General features: G+C 44.2%; 1 protein-coding gene across 1 annotated transcript in view; it reads right to left on the bottom strand.

The window, feature by feature from the left end:
* Nucleotides 1-1,335: 1,335 nt before the first annotated feature.
* The window catches only part of OPN5 (opsin 5), a 46,959-nt gene continuing 24,878 nt past the window's right edge, over nt 1,336-23,416 (bottom strand). The window contains exons 3-7 of the mRNA XM_005297358.4: nt 16,180-16,299; nt 13,827-13,997; nt 11,619-11,953; nt 5,623-5,852; nt 1,336-2,395 (exon numbers count right to left, since the gene is read on the bottom strand). Of these exons, the coding sequence (XP_005297415.2) occupies nt 2,332-2,395; nt 5,623-5,852; nt 11,619-11,953; nt 13,827-13,997; nt 16,180-16,299 (920 nt within the window). The 3' untranslated portion in view covers nt 1,336-2,331. The remainder of the gene's footprint in view (nt 2,396-5,622; nt 5,853-11,618; nt 11,954-13,826; nt 13,998-16,179; nt 16,300-23,416) is intronic.

The following is a 23,416-nucleotide window of genomic DNA, read 5'->3' as shown; positions in this document are numbered from 1 at the left end:
TTAACATAGCTAAGACACTGAATTACTGAAAATACCATAAAAAGATCTTTCAGAATCATATTTCACACTCATTCATGCTGACTTACTTTTATTTTTTTCAGTAATTTGACTCAAATATTTGGGCCTCAGCCAGGTTTACAACAATCACAAGTGTGGATCTTATGAGGAAGTTTTATAAGATTTTCATACACTGTCCTTGTGAAATATGAATTTTATTTTTAACGGTGAGCATGATCAACCATTGGAACAAGCAAGCAAGTGAAGTGGTGGAGTCCCCATCTCTTGTCATCTTCAGATCAAGACCGGATGCCTTTCTGGAAGATGTGCTTTAGCCCAACACAAATTGTTGTGCTCATGAAATACCATGGCCTGTAATAGACTAGATGATCTAATAGTTCCATCGTGCCTTAAAATCTATTAATTGGATGAGATCTACAAGGCCTTATTGGGGTTTACATAAGTTACCTGTATTTAAATTAGATGTAATGCTTAAGTCAGGAAAATATCCCTATCTAGAACATGCTTCACTTACCACCTGAAATGCAGCCACTTCTGGGATGACACAACAACTGTTTAACAATATATAGTAACACAGCTAATTGTTCAGGGCAAGAGATGAAGAAGAAAAGTTTGAAATTGAAGGAGAAATGTAGGCAGGAACCATGAACCCATCCTCGCTGGAATTTGGCCAGAATCCTGGTAACTCTTACTACTATCATGAACTCTGATATAACAAATCTCCATTTGTAGGACCACAATCTGCAGCTCTCAGTCCTTAGTTAGGCTAAACATCCATGGACATGAGTGGAAATTTAGCCTGACTAAGGACTGATTAAGAGCTGCAGAATTGTTTCATCGCCAAATACCTGCACCTTGCAATGGAAGCCGGATTTGGCCCTCAGTAGGTTGCACTGTGCAAATTGCAGTGTTGGTAACACTGAAATTATTGGGGAGGAAAAATCCCAGCTTCCCTTCCAGGACTTACTCAACTCATTTCCTTACTTAACTATGTTGAAAGGGGGAAACTATATTCTCCCTCATTCCCAGCCCGGGATCTACAACATACACTTTTCAGTCCCTTGTCTGAAAATCAATCGATTCAGTGAGAACTGTTTATAGTGCAGCTGTGGAATGACAATATGATAAAAGCACCACATGTCTTCTGGGTGTAACAACTCGTCTCAAACAGGCTATTAGCTGAACTTCTCTCTTAAATGTTGCCTTTCCTTCAAGGATTGGTTTAGGGGAAATTTTTGACTCGTAGAATTATTTTAGGAATAACCACACTCTTGAGATTTTATATTAAATATGAAAGCTGCTTTCATTTGAAATTAATTTATTTTGCATTTTAATAAGGTTTTCTTGATGAAATAATATACAAATGTCAAATATTTACCTTTAGTGTCTGTCTGTGTAATGGTGCCTACATTTCAATGGTCAATCCAGAAAAGAAGCGGAAGGTGCTGTCTGAACCAAACTGTAAATAATTATTATGGAAGCTGTGTGTGTGGGTTTATAGTTAAGGTCAGGAGAGAGCTTTGCCATTGTATATATAAAACCAACATCATAAGGGATGGGTATAAGAGCGGTGAGAGAGAGAGTGTGTATGTGTGTTTGTGTGCGCAGTGGGCATGGAATATCTGTTTTATACATTTGACCTTCTGCTGGTTATCAGCATTTCTATCACATCGCCCAGCATTTTCGCCCAGCATTTCTAGTGCTTAGAGATGGGCAAACTATTGTACCAATAAATTACTGGACCAATTTAACCCCTTTTCTTATTTGTGGATTTTCCAGGAATAGACTTTGCTTCTCTTTACAAATTTGTTCATGATTCAAGATTTCATTTGCAAATGCATTTCAACCAGAGGAGCTATTGGCAAACACCGCACTTCAATTTTGGCTCTTTGTGGTGCATGATTAATTTCTGCTCCTTGGATTGGATAACGCTGATAAAGAGGAAGAGGGAAATCAAGCGATTTCAAGATAGCCTTACAAATGCATAGCATGAGTACTCATGAGACTTTCACTTTCCATGTAGAAAAGAGTCACTCATAGTACGTGCACAGAAAAATAAATAAAAAGGGTTTTGAATCCAGCCAAAGTGAATTCACAGTTTTAATTCAAATGAATATTCTCTGTATTTTCTTCTTCTATTTGCCCAGCTCTAATGTTGATACTCCAGTTAGGGTGAAAAATTACATGGTAGTAGGTTAGAGGGGAAAAGAAATACTAAAATAAATCTGCCAATGTATTTTACCTAATTTGCAAAGGAAGAAACTGAGAAGAAAAGGATTGTCAGCATGTTTCCATACGCCTGTCCATATGCCGTCACACCTCCAGGTGGGTTTCGTTCATTGCTGTTGGCTCTCTATTTCCAGATATCGTATACAGCCTACAGGAAGGAAATATGTGGTCATATTGCCTGAAATAACCTGGCTTTATAAATGGTTAAGGTTCCATTCCTTCAGATCATTTTATTCATCACCAGACATACGGAAATCCTCAAGTCCTCACCTAAGGCTAGAGCAGCCCTTCTGCAGGTATAAAAGCTGGGAGAGACTGTAAAAAACCTGCCTCCCATGTGGAACCCCAGCACAAAGGCTGGACACACACTCAGTCCTTACACTCCCCAAGCCCTTCCACATGAAATATAAGGGCCAAAACCAATATATAGACTAGCCGAGTGGTATTGTGGCAGAGGGAGACAACCTCCATTAAATCCAGTTGATAAGGTGGTTCTTGTTTCCATGTAAAAGAGAGTTGTAGACTAGGGATGCATTCTAAAGCCTGGCCTACATGGCAAAGTTATATCGGGATAGCTATGTAGGTGAGGGGTGTAAAAAGCCATACCCCTGACTCATGGGTCGTGGGTATCAAAGGCAGGGGAAGGTTCAGCCTACCCAAACTGTCTGCGTGGCCCCACCCACACTCCACCCCCAGACTCCCTCCTGCTTCCCACCACCAGAACTGGGCAGGGCCAGGGGGCTATAGCCCTCCCACTTTTTGAAAGTGGATGGACCTGGCCCGTCCACTTTTTGCCAGAGCAGACCCCACCCTCTTTCTGTCCTCTCCGAGGCCCCACCCCCAGCCATGACAGCATGGAGCCCGGGCAGCTGTGGGGAACCGCGGCAGACCCTCCACCTGCCTGGAGTGCAGGGAGTGGGGGCTGAGAGCAGCCCCCGACCCATGTCCCCACCCCCTGGGCTCCCCGGCCACCTGGGGCAAGAGGAGGGTCCGCAGCTCCAAGCTGGCTCCCCACGGCCCAGCTCTGGCTGGACACGGGGGCCTCAGAGCTGCAGCCCGGCCACGGTAAGAGCCACGCAGGCAGCTGTAAGGAGTCGTGGACTCTAGGGTTACCATACGTCCGGATTTTCCCGGACATGTCCGGCTTTTGGGGGCTCAAATCCCCGTCCGGGGGGAAATCCCCAAAAGCCGGGCATGTCCGGGAAAATCGGGAGGGAGGGCTGGGCCGGGGTTGCGGGGCCGGGCGCGCGGTGCCGGGCCGGGGTCCAGGGGCGCAGTGCCGGGCCGGGGCCGCGGGGTCGGGCCGCCGAGGGGGTGCGCTGGGCCGCGGGGCCGGGAGCCGGGCCGCCGGAGGGGTGCGCTGGGCCGCGGGGCCGGGAGGTCGGGCCGGGAGCCGGGCCGCCGGGGGGGTGCGCTGGGCCGCGGGGCCGGGAGCCGGGGGGTCGGGCCGGGAGCCGGGCCGCCGGGGGGGTGCGCTGGGCCGCGGGGCCGGGAGCCGGGGGGTCGGGCCGGGAGCCGGGCCGCCGGAGGGGTGCGCTGGGCCGCCGGGGCCGGGAGCCGGGGGGGTGCGCTGGGCCGCCGGGGCCGGGAGCCGGGGGGGTGCGCTGGGCCGCCGGGGCCGGGAGCCGGGGGGGTGCGCTGGGCCGCCGGGGGCCGGCAGTGCTGGGCGGGCCGGGGGTGGTCGGCCGGGGGCCAGGGCCGGCACCCCAGGGCCCGAGCCGACCCAGGCTGGCGCCGCCGGGGGGGCCAGCCTGGGCCGCACCTCCTCCCCCCACACCCCCCCTTACCTGCCCAGGCTTCCCGCGAATTAAATGTTCGCAGGAAGCAGGGGAGGGGGCGGAGACTTTGGGGAGGGGGCGGAGTTGGGGAGGGGGAGGGGGCGGGGCTGGGGGCGGGGCCAGGGCCAGGGCCCCGTGGAGTGTCCTCCTTTTGGAGGCACAAAATATGGTAACCCTAGTGGACTCTCCGTCTGCCCCGGGCGGGCAGGGAGTGGGGATGCGGACCGGGGACTGCTCAGGCCCCCCGCACCATGGGCAAGTAGAGGGTCCGCCACCACGGCTCCCCACAGCTGCCCGCCCAGCTCTAATCATGGCCGGACTGCGGCTCCAAGGCCCCTCCACCTAAGCCTGGGTCCCTCCACCTACCCTGGGAGGGGGCCTGGGACACGGGCAGGGGGCTGCCTTTGCCGCCACCTCAGGCAGGGGCCCCACCCCACCTCCCATTTTTGGCAGGGCTCCGGTGCCCTTGCTCCAGGCTAGTGCTAATGGGGGCCGGCCTGCAGCTTGGGATATTTAAACCTGGGCTGGACAACACGCAGGAAAATGCACTATAGGGTGCAGTTCCCTAATTGGTAAGGGAATGGATGATGAAAAGGATCTGATCTGTAATTTCTATCATTCTGTGAAAAATTCCATTTTGTACTTCCGCACCAGAGGATGCTGTTGGAATCTGAAATGCTGATGCTTAAATCTCCCAGCATTGCTGGGCCCTCAACACCATTCTCCACAGGCTTGGTGGTGAACAACAAACTGACATTTTTTGTCAATAAGGAAAATAAAATGCATAGCTGGTGCCAACACTTTAGCATCCCATACAGCTAAGAGGCCAAATTCTGCCTAGGATACACCCAATGCATCCCCATGGACACTGCAGGCTTGTAAGGGCTGGTTTTGCCTCAATTATATCATTAAAGCAAATAGCTTCGAAAGATTATTTCTTTAATTAGGCACTTCTGTGAATAAGAAAAACACCTGCATTTAGGGATAGATCCTGGAAGGTGCTGAGGACACACAGCTCCACTGACTTCACTGTGAATTGAGGGCATTCAGTACCTTTCAGGGTTGAGTGCTTCTATTAGGTAGAAAGAACAGGAGTACTTGTGGCACCTTAGAGACTAACAAATTTATTAGTCTCTAAGGTGCCACAAGTACTCCTGTTCTTTTTACGGATACAGACTAACACGGCTGCTACTCTGAAATCTATTAGGTAGGATGGTAAGAGTATGTGACTGATTCAAAGCCCACTGAAGTGAAAGGGAATCTTTCCATTCATTTCTGTTTTTTGAATCAGGACCTACACAAACTACTTCTGTGCTTCAGATGACAAGCTGATCACCAGTTACAGCCAAGAAGAAATTGTCCCTCATTTTATACTACAGATGTGGTACAGCTAAGTGTATTAGTAGGGGAGGAGTGAAACCTTCCTATACAGTATCCAGCACTGGCCACTAGGTAAAAAAATAAGAAACTAGGCCAGGTGGACCATTCCTGTATTCCAGGATTGCAGTGCTTATACTCTGTAAAGATTCTGGAGTAAGGAAATGAGTATCCAGAAATCAAACTATTTTCAGACTGGCCACTTTTTTCCAAAATTTACCTGGATTTCTTCAAAGAGCTCTTCTTCTGCAAGGAGCGGCAACAGGAAAATTTACAATCAACGACCTGGTAAATAATTGGGTTGTACATAGCTGCCGATTTTGCAAGCAAGGTTGGGATGACTGAAACTTGAATGGGCACTGAGTCTGGCTGTCCAAAAGCTGACCACACTGATACCACCGCATATGGGATCCAGGCGATTAGAAATCCTGCACAGATCAACATTGCCACCTTGTGAGAAGAAAAAGAAAGGAGAGAAAACAGTTACTTAAGCGAATGGTCTTTATTGATGCACCGCACTGCACAGTACTAGTATTTCCCAGCGTTGCAGACAATGGGAGGGTGCATGCAACAGAATGGAAAAATGACCCCCGCATCAGATAAGGTCTGCAGTATGAACCAATGCTGTAATTTATTTCACTTTTCCTTATCTATCTCCAGCTGTACTTTTGCTTGACATCTATAGAACTTGCATCTGAAGAAGTGAGGTTCTTACCCACGAAAGCTTATGCTCCCAGTACTTCTGTTAGTCTCAAAGGTGCCACAGGACCCTCTGTTGCTTTTTACAGATTCAGACTAACACGGCTACCCCTCTGATATAGAACAAATAGGGATTCTGTTGGCCCAAATCTTTCCTTGAGCTCATTAGACTAAAAGTGAAGAAACTGAACAAAAAGTCAGTGAATTATGATTCTTTGAAGTTAAATTAAATGAGTATTTACTACATATATATAAATAGAGAGAGAACAAAGAGGGGGTGATATGTAGAAAAGGATATTTATATATATCCTTTATAAAACAAAAGTCACCTTGTTCTTGGGAATTTAACACCAAGAGAAATGATTTGAAATGCCAAAGTCCTGGATAACATTCAAGTGATCTGGGCTCATTTAAAAATTTGTGCTGCTTAAGCCACAGGTTTGGCGCTTATCTGAAATACTTTTTACTTCTACAGCCTCTTCCCCCAATTGCTTTCCAGATACACATTCACTGAGCCTCACAACACCTCGGAGAAGCTGGAAGTATTGTTTTGTCTCTTTCATAAATGGGAAATCGAGGTCCAGTGAGACTGAGCCCCAAAATTTCAAAGTGGGGTGTCTAAGGCTTGAAGTCAGTGGGAGCTGGCTAGTGCTCAGCACCTGTCACTATCAAGCTACTTATTGAAAATCCTAAAGAGGGATTTAGGTGCCCAACTCTGTACGCCCACGTCTGAAAATTTTGGCCTAAGTGATTTGCCAAATCAGCAAAGGAGCCAAATGAGCAAACCAGTGGCGAAGACATGAACAGAATTCTGGTCTCCTAGAGCCCAGCCTTACGGTGAAAGCTCAAGGCACTCATTTGAACCCCTTTGCAATCACACTACAAACCTTGCAAGACCAAGGTCTCCAGAGAGATTTCCAGGACTGGGCTGAAGTATTTCCTGTTAATGTTTCAGAAAGAAAACTAGGTTGCTATCCAAGTGTTGTGTGTATGGGAGGAGCTATAGCTCTCTCCTCTCTCTGTCCCCCATTGCCAGTCAGTGCAGAGAGGACAAAGGACTAGGGAGAGGAAAACAGACTGCAGCAGCTGGAGTTAACAAGGATTCTACCTCCCTTGCAGGCAGTGCTGATGTTGTGTGACGGCATGACCAGCACCCTGGGAGCAGCTGGCAATAGGTCATGGTGGAGGGTTGGTTGTACTAGGAGGGTTAGAGTCCTAAGTCGGCACCCCTGTGCCCCGGATGGCATCCAGAGAACAAGAGGCTTCTAAGGCAGATAATAAGAACCCTTCCTATCTTCCACTGAGAAAATGCAGACAATATGATTACTTTGGAGAGTGAACAGGTGAGAAACTGAATGTGCATTGGTCACTTGCAAAACACATGCATTGACAGACCTATAGGGATAGCCATAACTGTTGTATTTCACTGGTCCATTCCAAAATGACACTGCTGAGAATTTAACACTTCTATAGATTTTTTTAAACCAGCTCATAGCAGGGATCTCATTCTCTGTTAAATTCTGACGTTTTGTGAATAATTTCTATAGAATCCTATTTAATTTCTGCAGAACCTTATTGGTTACATTCCTATTAAATCATAAAAGTTTTTCATAGGAGGTCAGGAAAAGAAGATCTACATACAGTTTGTTCAAAAGTCAAAAAATACTCTAACTGAGCTAAAGTTTTGAGTCATTTATTTTACCTGAACAAGCGTGCCCATACCTATATGTAATATGATACAGGTTCCATATTGCATCACATGATATTGTATTCTGAAGTTCATGTTTGACAGCACTACCATAATTCATACGGTATTGCACAGCATCCTAATAGATAATAGTACATGAATAGTCATTTGGGAGAAGTTATTAGAAGGATTACAATACAAATCTTCAGTGAATGCTCTGTTCTCGAGCCAGCTAAAGCCTTTCAGATATTGTGTTATTCTCAACCTCTGTTCCATGTGTTGATATTCTTAGTGGATGTGGTTTCAATATTCTTGAAGAAGTAAATTACATAAAGATTTTAAACCTTCCCCCCCTCCTTTTTTTTTTTTTTTTTTTTGCCATCTAACATTCACAAGCCAAAAAGGGAAACTCAAATTCAACCTCCTTTTGAAATTTTGAAGATGGATGATGGGATTCCACTTCCCAGACCCAAACCTGCCCCAACATTTTGGGTTCCAGATAGGATCTGGAACTGGATGGGACATAGTTTCCAGTGTACAGATCCACATGAATATCTGCTCTTCCAGATGACAGAGATCTCATAACAACAGCTGATTTCATATTTCTGTAATACTGGATCTAAATCTTCCAGATTTAGAATCAAGATCTTTGCACAGAAGGTTCTATAGAAGTGCAAATTATGATTGTAAAAGCAGCACTGCAGGTACACTGTATCTCTGTAAATAAGGCCATCAGAATTTGGGGTTCTTTCTACTATCAAGGCAGCAGCAGCAGCTAACTAACCAAAACTATTCCCATGGCGTGTTAGCTTGACTGTTTATGCTGCAGGTGGTCTGAATTCCCAACGATGTTTTGGCTTTGTATACTACGTAGATACATGTTTATCAGAAAGAATTTTAAAAATATATTAGGAACAAACAAAATCTTGACAATAGTATTGGCCTGTGACTAGATGGAAGTGATAGAATTATCAATAGTAATGCAAAAAAGGCAGAAGTGTTCAATAAGTATTTCTATTTTGTATTTGAGGGGAAAGAGATTATATAGTCTCATCATATGGTGATGATAACACTCTTTCCATTACACTAGTATCTCTGGAGGATGTTAAACAAGAGCTATGAAAGTTAGACATTTTTAAATCAGCAGGTCCAGATAACCGCATCCAATAGTTTTAAAATAGCTGCCTGAGGAGTTCGCTGTACTGTTAATGTTGATTTACAGTAAGTCTTGGAGCATTAGGGAAGTTCCAGAAGACTGGAAGAAAGCGAACGTAAATGGGATGACTCAGGAAATTATAGGCCTGTCAGTCTGACATCAGTCCAGGGCAAAATAATGGAGTGACTGGTATGGGACTCAATTAATAAAGAATTAAAGGAGGGTAATGTAATTAATGTAAATCAGCATGGGTTTGTGGGAAACAGATCCTGTCAAACTAACTTTATATCTTTTTTTTTATGAGATTAAAAGTTTGGTTGATAAAGGTAATGTTGACATAACATACTTAGACTTCTGTATGGCATTTGACTTGGTACACACAACATTTTAATTGGAAAACTAGAAAGTTATAAAATTAACATGGAACACATTAAATGAATTTAAAACTGGCTAACTGATAGATCTGAAAATGTAATTGTGTAAATGGGGAATGATCATCAAGTGAATGTGTTTCTAGTGGGGTCCGCAGGGACCTACGCTATTTAACATTTTAATCAACGACTTAGAAGAAAACATAAAATCATCATTGATAAAGTTTCAGCTGAAACAAAAATTGGTGGAGTTGTAAATAATAAAGAGGAGAGTTCACTGATTGAGAGCAATCTGGATCTCTTGGTAAACTGGACACAAGCAAACAATATGTATTTTAATACAGATAAATGTAAATGTATACATGTAGGAACAAAGAACGTAGGCCATACATACAGGATATGGGACTCTATCCTGGGAAGCAGTGACTCTGAAAAAGATGTGAGGATCGTGGTGGATAATCAGCTGAACATGAATAGAGTCCTGCGCAGATACAAAATTTGTATCCACATCGAATCCACGATCCGAAAAATGATCCACGGGTATTGGCAGATATAAAGCGGATATCCGCAGATTTGCAGGGCTTTCGATATAAAATTTGGATCCGCATCCATCCACGATCCACAAAAATGGTCCGCGGATATCCACATCTGCATCCAGGGATGCGGATCTCTGTGGATATAAAGTGAATATCAGCGGATTTGCTGGGCTCTAAACATGAGCTTCCTGTGTGTCATCATGGTCAAAAGAGCTAGTGCAAGTCTGTAATGCATAAACAGGGGAATCTTAAGTATGAGTAGATATGTTATTTTACCTCTATATTTGGCACTGGTGCAACTGTGAGTGGAATACTGTGTCCAGTTCTGGTGTCTACAATTCAAGAAGGATGTTAATAAACTGGAGAGGATTCAGAGAAGAGCTGCATGAATGATTAAGGGATTGGAAAACAAGCCTTATAGTGATAGATTCAAGGAGCTCAAACTATTTAGCTTAACAAAAAGGTTAAGGGGTGACTTGATTACAATCTATAAGTATCTACATGGGGAACAAATATTTAATAATGAACTCTTCAGCCTAGCAGAGAAAGATGTAACCCAATCCAACGTCTGAAAGTTGAAGCTAGATACATTCAGCTGGCAATAAGACATGCGTTTTTAACGGTGAAGGTAATTAATCCCTGGAACAATTTGCCAGGGATCGCGGTGGATTCTCCATCGCTGACCATTTTTAAATCAGACAGGATGTTGTTCTAAAAGAGCTGCTCTAGGAATTATTTTGGGGAAGTTCTTTGGCCAGAAGGTCAGACTAGGTGATTTATAATGGCCCCTTCTTGCCTTAGACTCTGTGAATCTATAAATCTATTATATGCGTTGCAACCACTTGTTAATTTCAGTTCATTTCCAAACCTGGAAAGAAAATAAATATGTAACTACTGGTCAGTGTGTTACAAGTCCCGTCCCTCCCCCCATATCCGAGCCACTGAAGATGTGATTCTATTTCTGGAAACTTTGTCTCTTTGTCTCAGACTCTAGAGACTGATGGTTTTAGCACTGGAGGTTCCCAGTTAAATCCTCCAGTGTCAGCCAAGCTCGTGGCTGACATGTTTGCCAAACAGAAAAAGGGTACAGTCAGATGGGGAACACACTACTATATTCCCAAGGTTCTGGGAGGGTTTCTTAAAAAAAGAACTGCAAAAATAAGGCCGGGGTAACCAAAAATTGTGACAACAGAGGCCATCTTGGCATTTTGTCCGGACCTTAATTTTTATAAAAAAATTCATTGTGAATCTTAAAGAAATTCACATGATCACCACATTTTCTTGTACGTGTATCTTCTTTGATAGAAGAATACAAATTTTCCATAGTTTTATTTCACCAGTAATAAAAACCCGCTTTTCATCTATTTATTTTATGGCCCCCTTCACAGTGATACCTGAGTGCCTCACAAACATTTTTAAATTTATCTTCATGACCACACCTGTGAGGTATGGAAGTATTATTATCCCCATTTTACGGATGGGGAAACCGAGGCACAGAACAATCAAATGATTGGTCCAAGGTTACACAGCTTCAGACTGGACCCCTCTCCGGGGTCTCATTTTAAGTGCCTTAATCACAACTCCATCCTCCCCTTCCTTCAACTGTGCCTTGCAGATACAGGGAGAGTAAGGGCTGCAACTAACATCGCAGGCCACCACAATCTTGTGCTTGTGACACATTAGAGCTTCACAAATATTCAGTACCAATTATAGGATCTATGGTTCTTCCCGCCTGGTTTTATGGTCTGACCGTTTTCTCCTACCTACCTTGGTCAATTTAATTTCCAGGACATGATTGTTTTGAATCCTGGTGTCATAATGAGCAACTTCTTTGGCGGACGACTTGACTTTTGCAATGATTTTAACATAGGAAAACACAATCACTGCAGTTGGGAGCAAGAGGCAAAAGAAGAGAATATTCAGAATAAATGCCTGTCCGGCCACTGAAGCCTGAGCCAGCCACCAATCCAGAGTGCACGAGGTTCCAAATGGCTCGGGAGCATAGTTCCCCAAACCAGCAAATGGCACCGTAGCCCAAAACGTAGCGTAGGCCCAGATTATTGCCAGGCAGATAAAGGCATGATGTCTCTTAAGCCAGGTACCTGGAAGATAATTCAACAATTATAGTGGCAGATTATATATATTTGGCTAAAGACAACTTGAAAATTCTACACCTGCAATTAGGAGCTAGTCAGACCATTTACTGCAAACCATTCCTTTGCTGCATTTGTCATTGTATTATTGTTGTGAACCTCTCTTGGTTTAACTGAGAAAGGTATAGAAAGATGCAAAGGCTGGAAGTTGAAACTAGACAAATTCAGACTGGAAATAAGATGTGCGGTTTTTTTCCAGAGAGTTTAGCTAACCGTTGGAATAATGTACTTAGGGATGTAATGGATTCTACAACACTTGGGATATGTCTACACTCCATCTGGGAGCATGCCTCCCCAGTAGACAGACTCATGCTAGCCTATGCAGAGCGTGGATGTTGCAGCATGACAACAGTGGCTTGGGCTAGCCACCTGGGCTCGGACCCAGGGGGTTGGGCAGGATTGGATATAGGCAGCTAGACCAAGCCACCACGTGTAGCAACATCCATGTTGCTATTTTTAACATGTTAGCTCATGCAGAGCTAGTGCAAATCTGTCTGCCCGGGCTGAGAGGGCACACGGCCAGATGCAGTGAAGACATACCCCTGAAGTCTTTAAATCAAGACTGGTTGTATTCCTAAAAGATATGTTCTAGCTCAACCAGAAGTTATAGGCTTGATGGAGAAACTACTTGGTGAAATTCTATGGCCTATGGTTATACAGGCGTCAAAGCAGATGATTATAATGGTCCTTTTTTACCTTAAAATCTATGTTTCTTAGGCCTTGGCTACACTTACCCGGTAGTTCGGCGGCGAGCAATCGAACTTCTGGGTTCGACTTATCGCGTCTAGTCTGGACGCGATAAGTCGAACCCGGAAGTGCTCGCCGTCGACTGCGGTACTCCAGCTCGGCGAGAGGAGTACTGCGGAGTCGACGGGGGAGCCTGCCTGCCGAGTGTGGACCAAGGTAAGTTCGAACTAAGGTACTTCGAACTTCAGCTACGTTATTCACGTAGCTGAAGTTCCGTACCTTAGTTCGAATTAGGGGGTTAGTGTAGACCTGGCCTCAGTTACTACTCTCAGTACCGTGGATTATTACAACTGAAATAATTATAAAAATCTAAATTTACTAATTTACTCATTACTGTTCATATTATTTCTTTATTTCTCTTATTATAATATTTACTTGGACTATGAAAATAGATTAATCAAAGTAGTCAGTTTTGTTCCTAATCCTGTTCACCTTCTTGGTGAACACCTTCAGTGATGCAGTGTTTGGGTTGCAAACACTGCAAAAAATTGTTTCATAACTGAAATTTTTAAAAGCGCATGAAAGCATTTCCACTGAAACTAGATTTTGTAAACTAAATTACTGTTTGGGCCTAACCTGACCTCTAGGGACTTTCCCACTGCTCTGAGGGATAGGTAGGGTGACCATACATCCTTTTTCAGTGAGGACTGTCCCTTTTTTAAGCCCTGTCCTGGCCATCCCGACTTTGTTGGCAAAAGTGGGCATTTGTCCCATTTGCTCTTACTGACTTGATCAGTTGGCAACAGTAAACAGGACAAATGCCCACTTTTTCAAAAAAGTGGGGTGTGATGCAGAGGAATGTGCAGGGGGAGCAGTGATGCCAGTCATGCAGTGGGGGGCAGGGCTTGGGCAGGGGGCAGGCAGGCAGGGCTCAGGCCAGCCCCACGGGAAGGGCGGGGACGGCTTGGGCCAGCCCTGCACAATGTCCCGCTTTCCTTTTGGGAAATATGGTCACCCTAGGAATAGGGAACATGATTCTTATACATTTCAGCTTAATGCTTCTATACAAGTCTCCAGTGAGGATGGGGAAAGAAAATCGCTATATAGTGTCACTCAATGCAAATTTCCTTCTTACCGTAAGTTAAATGACAAATTTTCAGGTATCTATCCAGGCTGACAGCTGTCATGGTGATAAGGCTCCCACAGCCAAAGAAGAAGCCAGCCCATCCATACCAACGGCAGCCCAGCCAGCCAAACACCCATCGGTGAGAGAAGAAGGAAATTATACTAAATGGTTTTCCTACAACTACAAAGAGGGGAAACAATGAGTCATTGGAAAAGTTGATGCTGTCAAAATAATCTTTTAAAAAAAAAATCTTTACTCAAAATACAGAACACTGAGGGGAGATCAGTGATAATGTTGGCATCTTCAAACATAGGGTAGAGTGAGGTAAATTGCCTTTTGCCCAGGAGTAAGATCAAACTTGTCAAATTTGCAAATATTTTCTGGTTGATTAAAATTGTATTTTTCAGTAAATAAACTATTCATCCGAACAATTTTGCCCTGTGCTAGTCACAGCATTACATAAGCAGAAAAAGGCTGAACTAATCAAATTAATTATTTGTTGCAAAGTATTCAATCCATGGTAATTATAGGCCTTTTACACAAAGGTATAGGGAGATTGATTTGGTCAAGGATCATACTCTATGTCTGGGAACAGGGACTAGAATTGGGAATAGAACCCAGAAGTCCTGATCGTAAAATGCTTGCTCTAATCACAATTCTAAACATACTGTGAGTTGCACACTACAGGCATGCATTATCCAGTAGATGGCATCAGAAATGAATGCATGTTTGCAAATGTCACCAGCAAGCTGATATTTCACTATTAAATGAGTTGGATTCACAGGGTATAATTGATGTATGAGACTGGAGTTGTTTCTTCCCTATCTGGAATTCGTTTGTTGCATTTCTAAGTGCTACAGATGGAAAACAGCTAATGAATCATTCTAAGGGGTTTATCTTGACACTAGAGCAGACATTTTTATGCTAACACTCTTAGAAACAAGCAAATCCCACAGCGGAGACTTATTTGTATATCCACAGGCTGATCACTCAGACAGAAAACATGAGCTTTCACAGATCCTCAGACCCAATCATGCCATTTCCTGGAATGACAATGACTTTTCTCTAAGGGTATGTCCAGACTACCCGCCGTATCGGCGGGTAATGATTGATTTATCGGGGATCGATATATCGCGTCTCGTTAAGACGCGATATATCGATCCCCGAACGCGCTTCCCGTCGACTCCGGAACTCCACCGGAGTGAGCAGCGATAGCAGAGTCGACAGGGGAGCTGCGGCCATTGATCCCGCGCCGTGAGGATGGGAGGTAAGTCTGAATAAGATATGTCGAGTTCAGCTACGGTATTCCCGTAGCTGAAGTTGCGTATCTTACATTGACACCCCCCCTACTGTAGACCAGACCTAAGGTGTATTAACAAATGAGATATAACAGTACTGGGATCTAACAAAGTTTGGAGCCGCCTGTTCCTTTAAGCTATCATTTGTACCACACTGATGACACCCTGTAGTCAGTTGGGTGAATATCAGGTATGGATTTCAGGTGGATTTCCTCAGGCTCCTGCAGTCCAAGCCATTTTTTTCAAAAGGGGTGTACAGTTCTTCTTCCCCGGTTGTGTATACCTCTCGTGAGTGTAATGAGAATTGCACAAGCATCAGATTAAAAAATAAAGTATCACCAAGAGCTAGGTACCTCCACAGTGCTGCACAGTCTTCTAAAGGGTGTCTATTCTCACCCCTAAACATATTCAGATTAAGAGTTGGGCATATGGGTCTTTCCCTGGGTTGCTGCTTCTTTACAAATTGACATGGACAGTAGAGCATGGCTTTTTATAGGAAGGAAAAGAGACAGTGTCCCAGTCTTAAAAGGGTAACTAGGTAAAAAATTATTAGATTTGAACATCTCAAAGCCCTCGACATTCCTCACTCCTCATTCTATGGGGTTTGTTCAGTATGTGTTTATATCCCTGATATATATAACATTTGATAGAACTGAAATATAGTGTTCTTCAGCTGTTATGAGGGCTGTTTTGTATTGATCATGCCAAATTGTACAATGTGAGCTTCTGAGATTTGAACCTGCATGGGCCCTTTGCCTGATTCAAGATCGCTGGAATAGCTCATATTTCTCTTCATTTTCATTCTCTTTCCAAAGGATTTGTACCTCCCTAAAATTGCTCTGTTATACTCTTTCTGATCTTTTTTTTTTAAATGTGGAAACAATGGAATAGAAACAGTATGGGCTGAGTTCTGTTATCACAAGCACACCCTAGGCTCCTACTGTCATATGGGGGGGTCCCATCTGCACAACGCAGAGTAGAATTTGGCCTCACGTATCATGGCCAAAAAGAAATAAAAATAAAAAGGCAGGAAAACTAAAAGAAGAAATAAAACACTGAATTACCTGAAATCCCCAAGTCACACACGGCTAAATTGACAGTCATTATCTCAGCAGGTCTGAGCTTCTTCTTCCGTTTCAAGGACATATAAAGAACATAGCCATTCCCAAAAGTTGAAAGAACCCCTGTAATAAAAATATCAAAACAAACTGCACTTAAACAAAATTGCTGAGAAACGCTTCCCCACAATTCTTTGGCACAACAGTGTCGTTATTTTCATTCTGAGCTTCACAGTTCCAGAGAGAGAGAGGTCAACAAACTAGAAGGAATTCAGAGAAGAGTAACAAAAATGCGTACTGTCCAGGTGGGTGGGATTAGGGAACAATCACATGGAAGGCTGTAAATCAAAGAAACTGAAGAACTATGTGTGATAGTGCATTAAGAGTGACAGGTTGGAATTAGGTAAGGGAGAATTTAGATGCAACATCCACAAAAAGTGTTCTAACTGTGAGATAATAAGCTATGGAATAGTGAGGCGTCACATCATTTAAATCTTGACAGAACAAAGTCCTGGAGATTGTAGTGCACTCAATCCAATCCCATTCTGGGAACTGCTGTGGTGGAAGGAAAAGTCATCCTCTGGGGGAGTGCAGGCGATATTTGAATTGCTTGTCTCCACTGCGGGTGATCTAAGGAAAAAAGCAGCTTTGATTTAGAGCCAAGGCACTGTAAGAAAGTTATAAAAGACAAAAAGTGATCAAACCAGAGGCTGCTGACTGCTACGTCACTGCCACCAATCCCATTCAGCCAGCCAAACATAGGCTAGATATAAGTGGATGCCGCTCTTGTCTTGTTTTAAATTCCCAACGAGGACAAATTCAGCATGAAATGTGCCAAACATTGGTGTACAGTAGATGTCCCATATAAACTTGTTAGAAATTAATGTGAGTACAAAAATGGTGTAACTGGCTTTATTTATTTTTAATCTTGTCCCTCTGCAACTCACCACACCCCACCCCTCTTCTGAATCATAGCATCTGTCCTCCTCCCATTCCCCTACTGACTCAATTTCCCTTTCCTGGTTACCTGGACCCTCTACAGTTCCCACCAGAGAAAAACCAGTGTACCTCCCACCAAAGGAGAAAAGCAATGTCATAGACCATGGTAGCAACTAATAAGAGGATGTAACAAGGCATCTTAGTAAGCAATTTGAAACAACTTCAGTGGTGTAAAACTATACACAGTTTAATCCCAACCCCACCGCCCCAGGGATAAATCCACATTGATTTAACAGGCAGTTTAAACACATTTTCCCCCCGTACACAATCATCCACAGCAGTAGACCTTCCTGCTCCACTTTTAGACCTCATTTTCTATTTCCACAGAGGATTTAGTTCCAAAACATGTGCGCACTGCTTCAGCTTTGGGTTTCCTGTTTCCATTTTTATTTGAACATAAAGATTCATTTCTGACATTCATAAAAAATACATAACAAGGAGCTTGATCATTATCCTATTTAAATCAATAAGATCTGGGCTGTGAACTCAACTAGAGTATATGAAGCCAATACTAGTAAGTCCAGGAGCATTAAAAACCATGTTAATTCATTTTTATATTGAGTTGAGCAGCTGAAGGGAGGTAAAAGGTAAAGATTGTGGTCAAAATTAAAGTGACCACAATCAAATGCTTAAAATTATTGAAAAAATGTAGTGAACATTAAAGCATAAATAAATGTAGCAATTTAGAATACAGTTGTTCTAGTTATAGGGCTAGCTGCAGCTCTGTTCCCTTTCTGGTTTCTCGAGGTACATGTCCACGTGGTTGGGTCTTGTGCTCTTACCTGCCTCAGGGTAGAATCACACGATTCCTCCACTCTCAGACTATGACCTGGGCTACAGTACGATGTGTATTAACTGTTCTTACCCTGCAGATCCAACTGAATTCTGGCACCTACGATTCTTCCCTTCAGGAGCCAGTGACCAGTGGTATATGGTGACCAATCAGCCTTTTTAAACAAAAGTATTGTTTATTTAGCAGTAGGATCAAAGCATAAGAGAAAAAGGATTTTAAAACAACAGTCTACATGTGTGTCTCTCTTACCTAAAGCCATCCCATCCCATAATGAAGACCTAGAGCTTGTCTATACAGTGAGGTAATGCGCACTACGGGGAGGTGGGGGAGTGATTTGTAAAGTGCCCTAACTGGTCCAAGTAGACCCTGTAGGTATACTTTAACATCATGCTGTTTTTCTATGTTAAAGCACACTAGGGAAATTTTAGTGTACCACAGCAGAGTCTGCATGGACCAATTAATGCACAACATATTAGTACACTTTAGAAACCAGAACCCCCATACAGCTCATTATCCTGCCATGTAGACAAACCCCTAGCCTAACTTCTCCATACAACACCAGCAGGCTCCTGTACCCTGTGTCTGAGTCTGGTCCCACCTCCACACCCTCCCACCCCCTTTGTCCCTGATCGACTGCCCTTCTTTAACCCCCCTCTGCCCAAGTCCTTTGCTCCCCTACGTTTGGCAGGCCTTGGTCATTCCTCATTAAACCAGTTGAAGGCTGGTCAGAGACAGAGAGTCTCATCAAAGCTAATAGTTCTGCCATCATCCCTTAACAACTCGTAAGTGTTTGCTGATAGGAGGCTATCTTGAGCCGTTCTTCTCCTTCCTGCCTGCATCCAGAAAAAACCTTATTAACTTTAACCAATATAGTCATACACTAAATAACATCCCAATAACCAGGCTGTAAGGATCTGTGGACTACACCCTAGGTGTGCAGAGCATGGGTTAGCTGATGGTCCCACAATGCCACCAGGAAGTAATGAAGTGCTGTAGCCGGGGAGCACTGTGGAGAGTAAGCGCCACAGGAAGTACCGCCCAAAGGACCCAGAGTAATGGTACCCTGCAGCGTGCTGATTGGCCAAGTGCCCTATTTCACCCTGGAGGGTGGCCCAGGAAGTTGCCTGGGCAACGATATGGTTTTCAGGCTTGCTGGGACCCCAGATCTACCTCTGATCTCCGGTCTCCAGTTCTGGCCTGAATCTGATTCCAGCCTGGTACTGTCTCTGACCCCAGCCTGACTATGACCCTGACTTTTCTAGTGATTCCTCCAAACCCTGCTCACCAACTACTGCCCCAATGTGTGGACCCCAGTCCAGCTGCAATCTCTAAGCCAGACTGCCTATGCCCTGGTCCCTTATACAGGTCAACATACATTACTCATAAATTATCACAGGGCAGCTCCAAATCCATCACAATCACCTAAGAAAGAAAGAGAGGAATAGAAAAGACCCTAGCTAGAGCTGTGTGAATAACTGATTTTGGGAGGGGTTCTTCTGGCCATACAGAAAAAATAATAATTTTGGGTTGACCCTAAACAAAATTTCTGGTGAACCCCCAAAATTCTCTCTCTCTCTCTCTCTCTCTCTCTCTCTCTCTCACACACACACACACACACACACACAAACCCTTTTGTTCAAAATAAAATTGAAATAAATTTCAAAATGAAAAGTCAAAATGTTTCAGTTTCAAAATCTTCAATTAAATATTTCAGCTTTTTTTGGAACACTTGGTTGGTTGGTTTTTCACACAAAATTCACTCAGTTTGACACTGTCACAGGGTAACCGGTGAGCCCAATTCAGACAATGGGTCTGGGATACATCTGGGACTATAAAAGGCCATCAGAGGACAGGAAGTGAGAGGTGGAAGGGAGTGATGGGGACAGGAAAGGATGCCACACCAGAGTGGAGCTAACACCTGTGGTGGTTCCCTGGAGCAAGGGGACAGATGCTCAGGGAAGCCGCTCTGGGTCGACTGCTCCAGGAAGGGAGCATAGCTGACTAGACCTGGGAAGCTGTCATGAGCAGAAGCCCCAGAGAATCCTGGGAGGGGTGGCACTGAAGCTAGGGTTGCCAGGCATCCGTTTTTTAACTGGAACACCCAGTTGAAAAAGGATCCTGTCAGCTCTGATCAGAACGGCTGACCGGGCCATTAAAAGTTCAGTTGTGGGACTGGCAGGCTCCCTACCCGGCTCTATGCATCTCCCAGGAAGTGGCTGGCACTTCCCTCTGGCTCCTAGGCAGAGGGGTGACCTCGGGGTTCTGCGCACTGCCTCCACCCTGAGCACTGGTTCCGCAGCTCCCATTGGCCAATGGGAGCTGTGGGGGCGTTGCCTGCAGGCAGGGGCAGTGCGCCCTGGCCACCTCTCCACCTAGGAGCCGGAGGGACATGCTTTCTGGGAGCCACCTGAGGTAAGTGCTGCCAAGAGCCTTCACTCCTCACCCCCCCCCCCGCACCCCAACCCACTGCCCCAGCCCTGAGCCCCCTCCTGCAACTCAAATTGCTCATCCCCAGCCCCACCCCAGAGCCCACCCCCCCATGCACTCCAAACCCCTCAGCCCCAGTCCAGAGCACCCTCCTGCACTCCAAATCTCTCATCCCCAGCCCCATCCCAGAGCCCACAACCCCAGATGCAGCCCTCATCCCCTCCCACACCCCAACCCCCTGCTCCTGCCCGGTGAAAATGAGCAAATGAGTGAGGGTGTGGGAGAGCAAGCGACGGACGGAGGGATGGAGTGGGTGGGGCCTTAGAGAAAAGGCAGGGCGGAGCATGGCCTTGGTGAAGGGGTGGGGCAAGGGTGTTCAGATTTCCGTGATTAGAAAGTTGGCAACCCTATCTGAAGCCTGAAAGAAAAGAGGTGAGTTCGAAGACTGTTTTCTATTGGTTTACTTGCCTTTTTAAGAGAATAAACCTTCTTAAAGGAGACTGGGCAAAGTAGCTAGTGTTTGGAAGCCCAGCAGAAGCCCTGCCCTGCGACAGACATGGATTTGCAAATGTTTCAGATGTCCTGAATTTGGATTTTTCACTGAAAAAAGTTTCAGCTGAACATTTTCACCCAACTGTAACCTTAACAGAAATGTCAGACAGTACAAAAAATACTCATTTCTCATTGATTCCAGCACTGCTCTCAGAGGAGTTATTCACAATGGGAAATGACACAGGATTAGAACACTTAGTGTATACAACGATTGAAGCATTGAAATCTGTTTTAGCTCATTGTGGTTAACTCTAGGGTTAAAACACCAACAAACAGAACTTAAAACACATCAGTTCTTACCTTCACTGTGTGTTTTACATTTTATTAGTAAACATACCTTCCAGATTAGAGCTTGGCAACATTTTTCAGACAAATGGTTTAGTCACCAAAAAAAAATGCACTTTCAGTCGACCCGAAACTGTTCATGGAATGGACACAAATTCATGGAATAATTTAGACTAAAATGAAGTTTTCAGGTTAGCGAAGTCCCAGGCATGTAATTTAATCCCTCATAATAACAATGAAGAGTGAGTGAGTGAGACTATAGCCTGATGGCTACAGCACTCTCCTAGTCTAAGAACATAAGAATGGCCATACTGGGTCAGACCAATGGCCCAACTAACCTAGTATCCTGTCTTCTGACAGTGGCTGCTGCCAGATGTTTCAGAGGGAATGGACAGAACAGGGCAATTACTGAGTGAGAGATGCAAGCTCAAGTCCTTGCTCCATTGGCTATTTAATTATTTATATAAAGCGGAACAGCTTCAAATAGGAAAAAAATTGCAAGGACTCTACCCAAGAGTATCACATTATCTAACGACTAGGGCACTGTCCTGCAATATGGGAGACCCAACTTCATCTCTCATCTCACAGAGGTGAGAATTGAACTGTGGTGTCCAAACATCCCAGGTGAGTATCATAACCACTAGGCTAAGGGTTATAAAGAAGGGCACCTCAGCTTCCTTCTCCATCAGTGCCTTAAAAAAATCCATTTTGGGTTAAATGAAATATGTTTCATTAGACACAAAATAGGATGGTTTTTTTGATTCACTGAAATTTTTCATAGTTTTTTGGATTTGGTTTGATCCAAACCAAAATATTTTTTTTAATTCTTCAGAACTGCCAGTGAACTGAAAAAGCAGTTATTTGCACAGCTCTGTTCCATATAATCCCCCAGTTAAGTACCTGATGCTATTTCAGTGATATATAAGTCTTTGTGAGACAGAAGGCATCCCCTTCCTCACAGTTCATTAAACATCCTTGTGCAGATGCCCACTATCTACACCATTTGAGCCTTACTGTAAATAGTTAAATTGTTAATCTAATGCAGACAATAAATCTTCCCATTCTCTTTATCCTTTAATCCTTGCTAGCCTCATTTCTCATGTGGATGTGTATGCAACTATAATGATGAAATTCATTGTTCTGGCTCAGTCACAAAGACCTATATCTCTGAAATAACATCAGGTACTTAATATCAGATGAGAGGAAGTCCTTCACGCTGTGAAGTTCCTAGAGGGTGGTTCCACTTTCAATGGCATTTCACTCAGCATTTTGTTGTGAACTTCACATCTACTTTGTTGTGTACAACTGGCATAAGATAGTATCTGGGATTTGCTCAGTGAGGGAGAACGTGTACTATTCATAATGGCTATTATTGTCTCTCTCTGCTCACCAGCTGGGGACTCACAGAGCCTTGGCTTGGAGCTGCCACTCTACCGTCACCCTAACTCCACTGATATTGACACTGTGGGGTAAGTGATTCCTTAAGTACTCCTGTTCTTCTTAAAGGGGAAGCCTCTCCTCACTATCTGGCCTTTCAGAGAGCTGGTCTATCCATCTAGATTGCCCTAACTGGGCATCCTGTGAAAGAAGATCATGAAAGAAGAAACCTAGCGTATCGGTGTCAGAAAACCACAAACAAATTCTACAAACTTGTGCCATTTTCATGAAAGAGGCACAAAGAGTTTAGCAGTCCTCCACCATAGAAGTAGCAAAGTCTACCAGACCATAAATAGTTTTGCGTACCCAAAGTGCCTCCATTCAATCCCAGAATACAGCACCTCCTGCTGCAAAGAATTATAATCCTGTTTCACCAACAGGATCACTCACATTTGGAATGGCTTCATGGGCCGCTGCAGATAACAAGCCAGTCACAGAACCAGAATCACATTGCCCTTCTGCCAAGATTTTAGCCCATTCAAACAAACAGAAGCCATGGAGACACCAACAGGAATCAGGATCACCATCCTGATTCTGATTCCTGCCTCTCCTGCATGGTAGAAGAGTAGAAAATAACAGAGATCCTAGTAATAGAGACTATCAACATCTCCTTTATGGAGCGGAATTTGACGCACTCCCTAAACATACAATAGTCCCACCGAAACTAAAGAGACCATTGACTGATGCTAGAGACCTTGCAAAATATTATTCTTTATCTAGCCCCCATTTTCTAAGTAATCTGATTGAAAA

Source organism: Chrysemys picta, chromosome 3 (genome assembly GCF_011386835.1).
Source record: "Chrysemys picta bellii isolate R12L10 chromosome 3, ASM1138683v2, whole genome shotgun sequence".
Taxonomy (NCBI): domain Eukaryota; kingdom Metazoa; phylum Chordata; order Testudines; family Emydidae; genus Chrysemys; species Chrysemys picta.
Note: the sequence above shows the minus strand (reverse complement) of the source record. Positions and strands in the feature narration are given on the sequence as shown.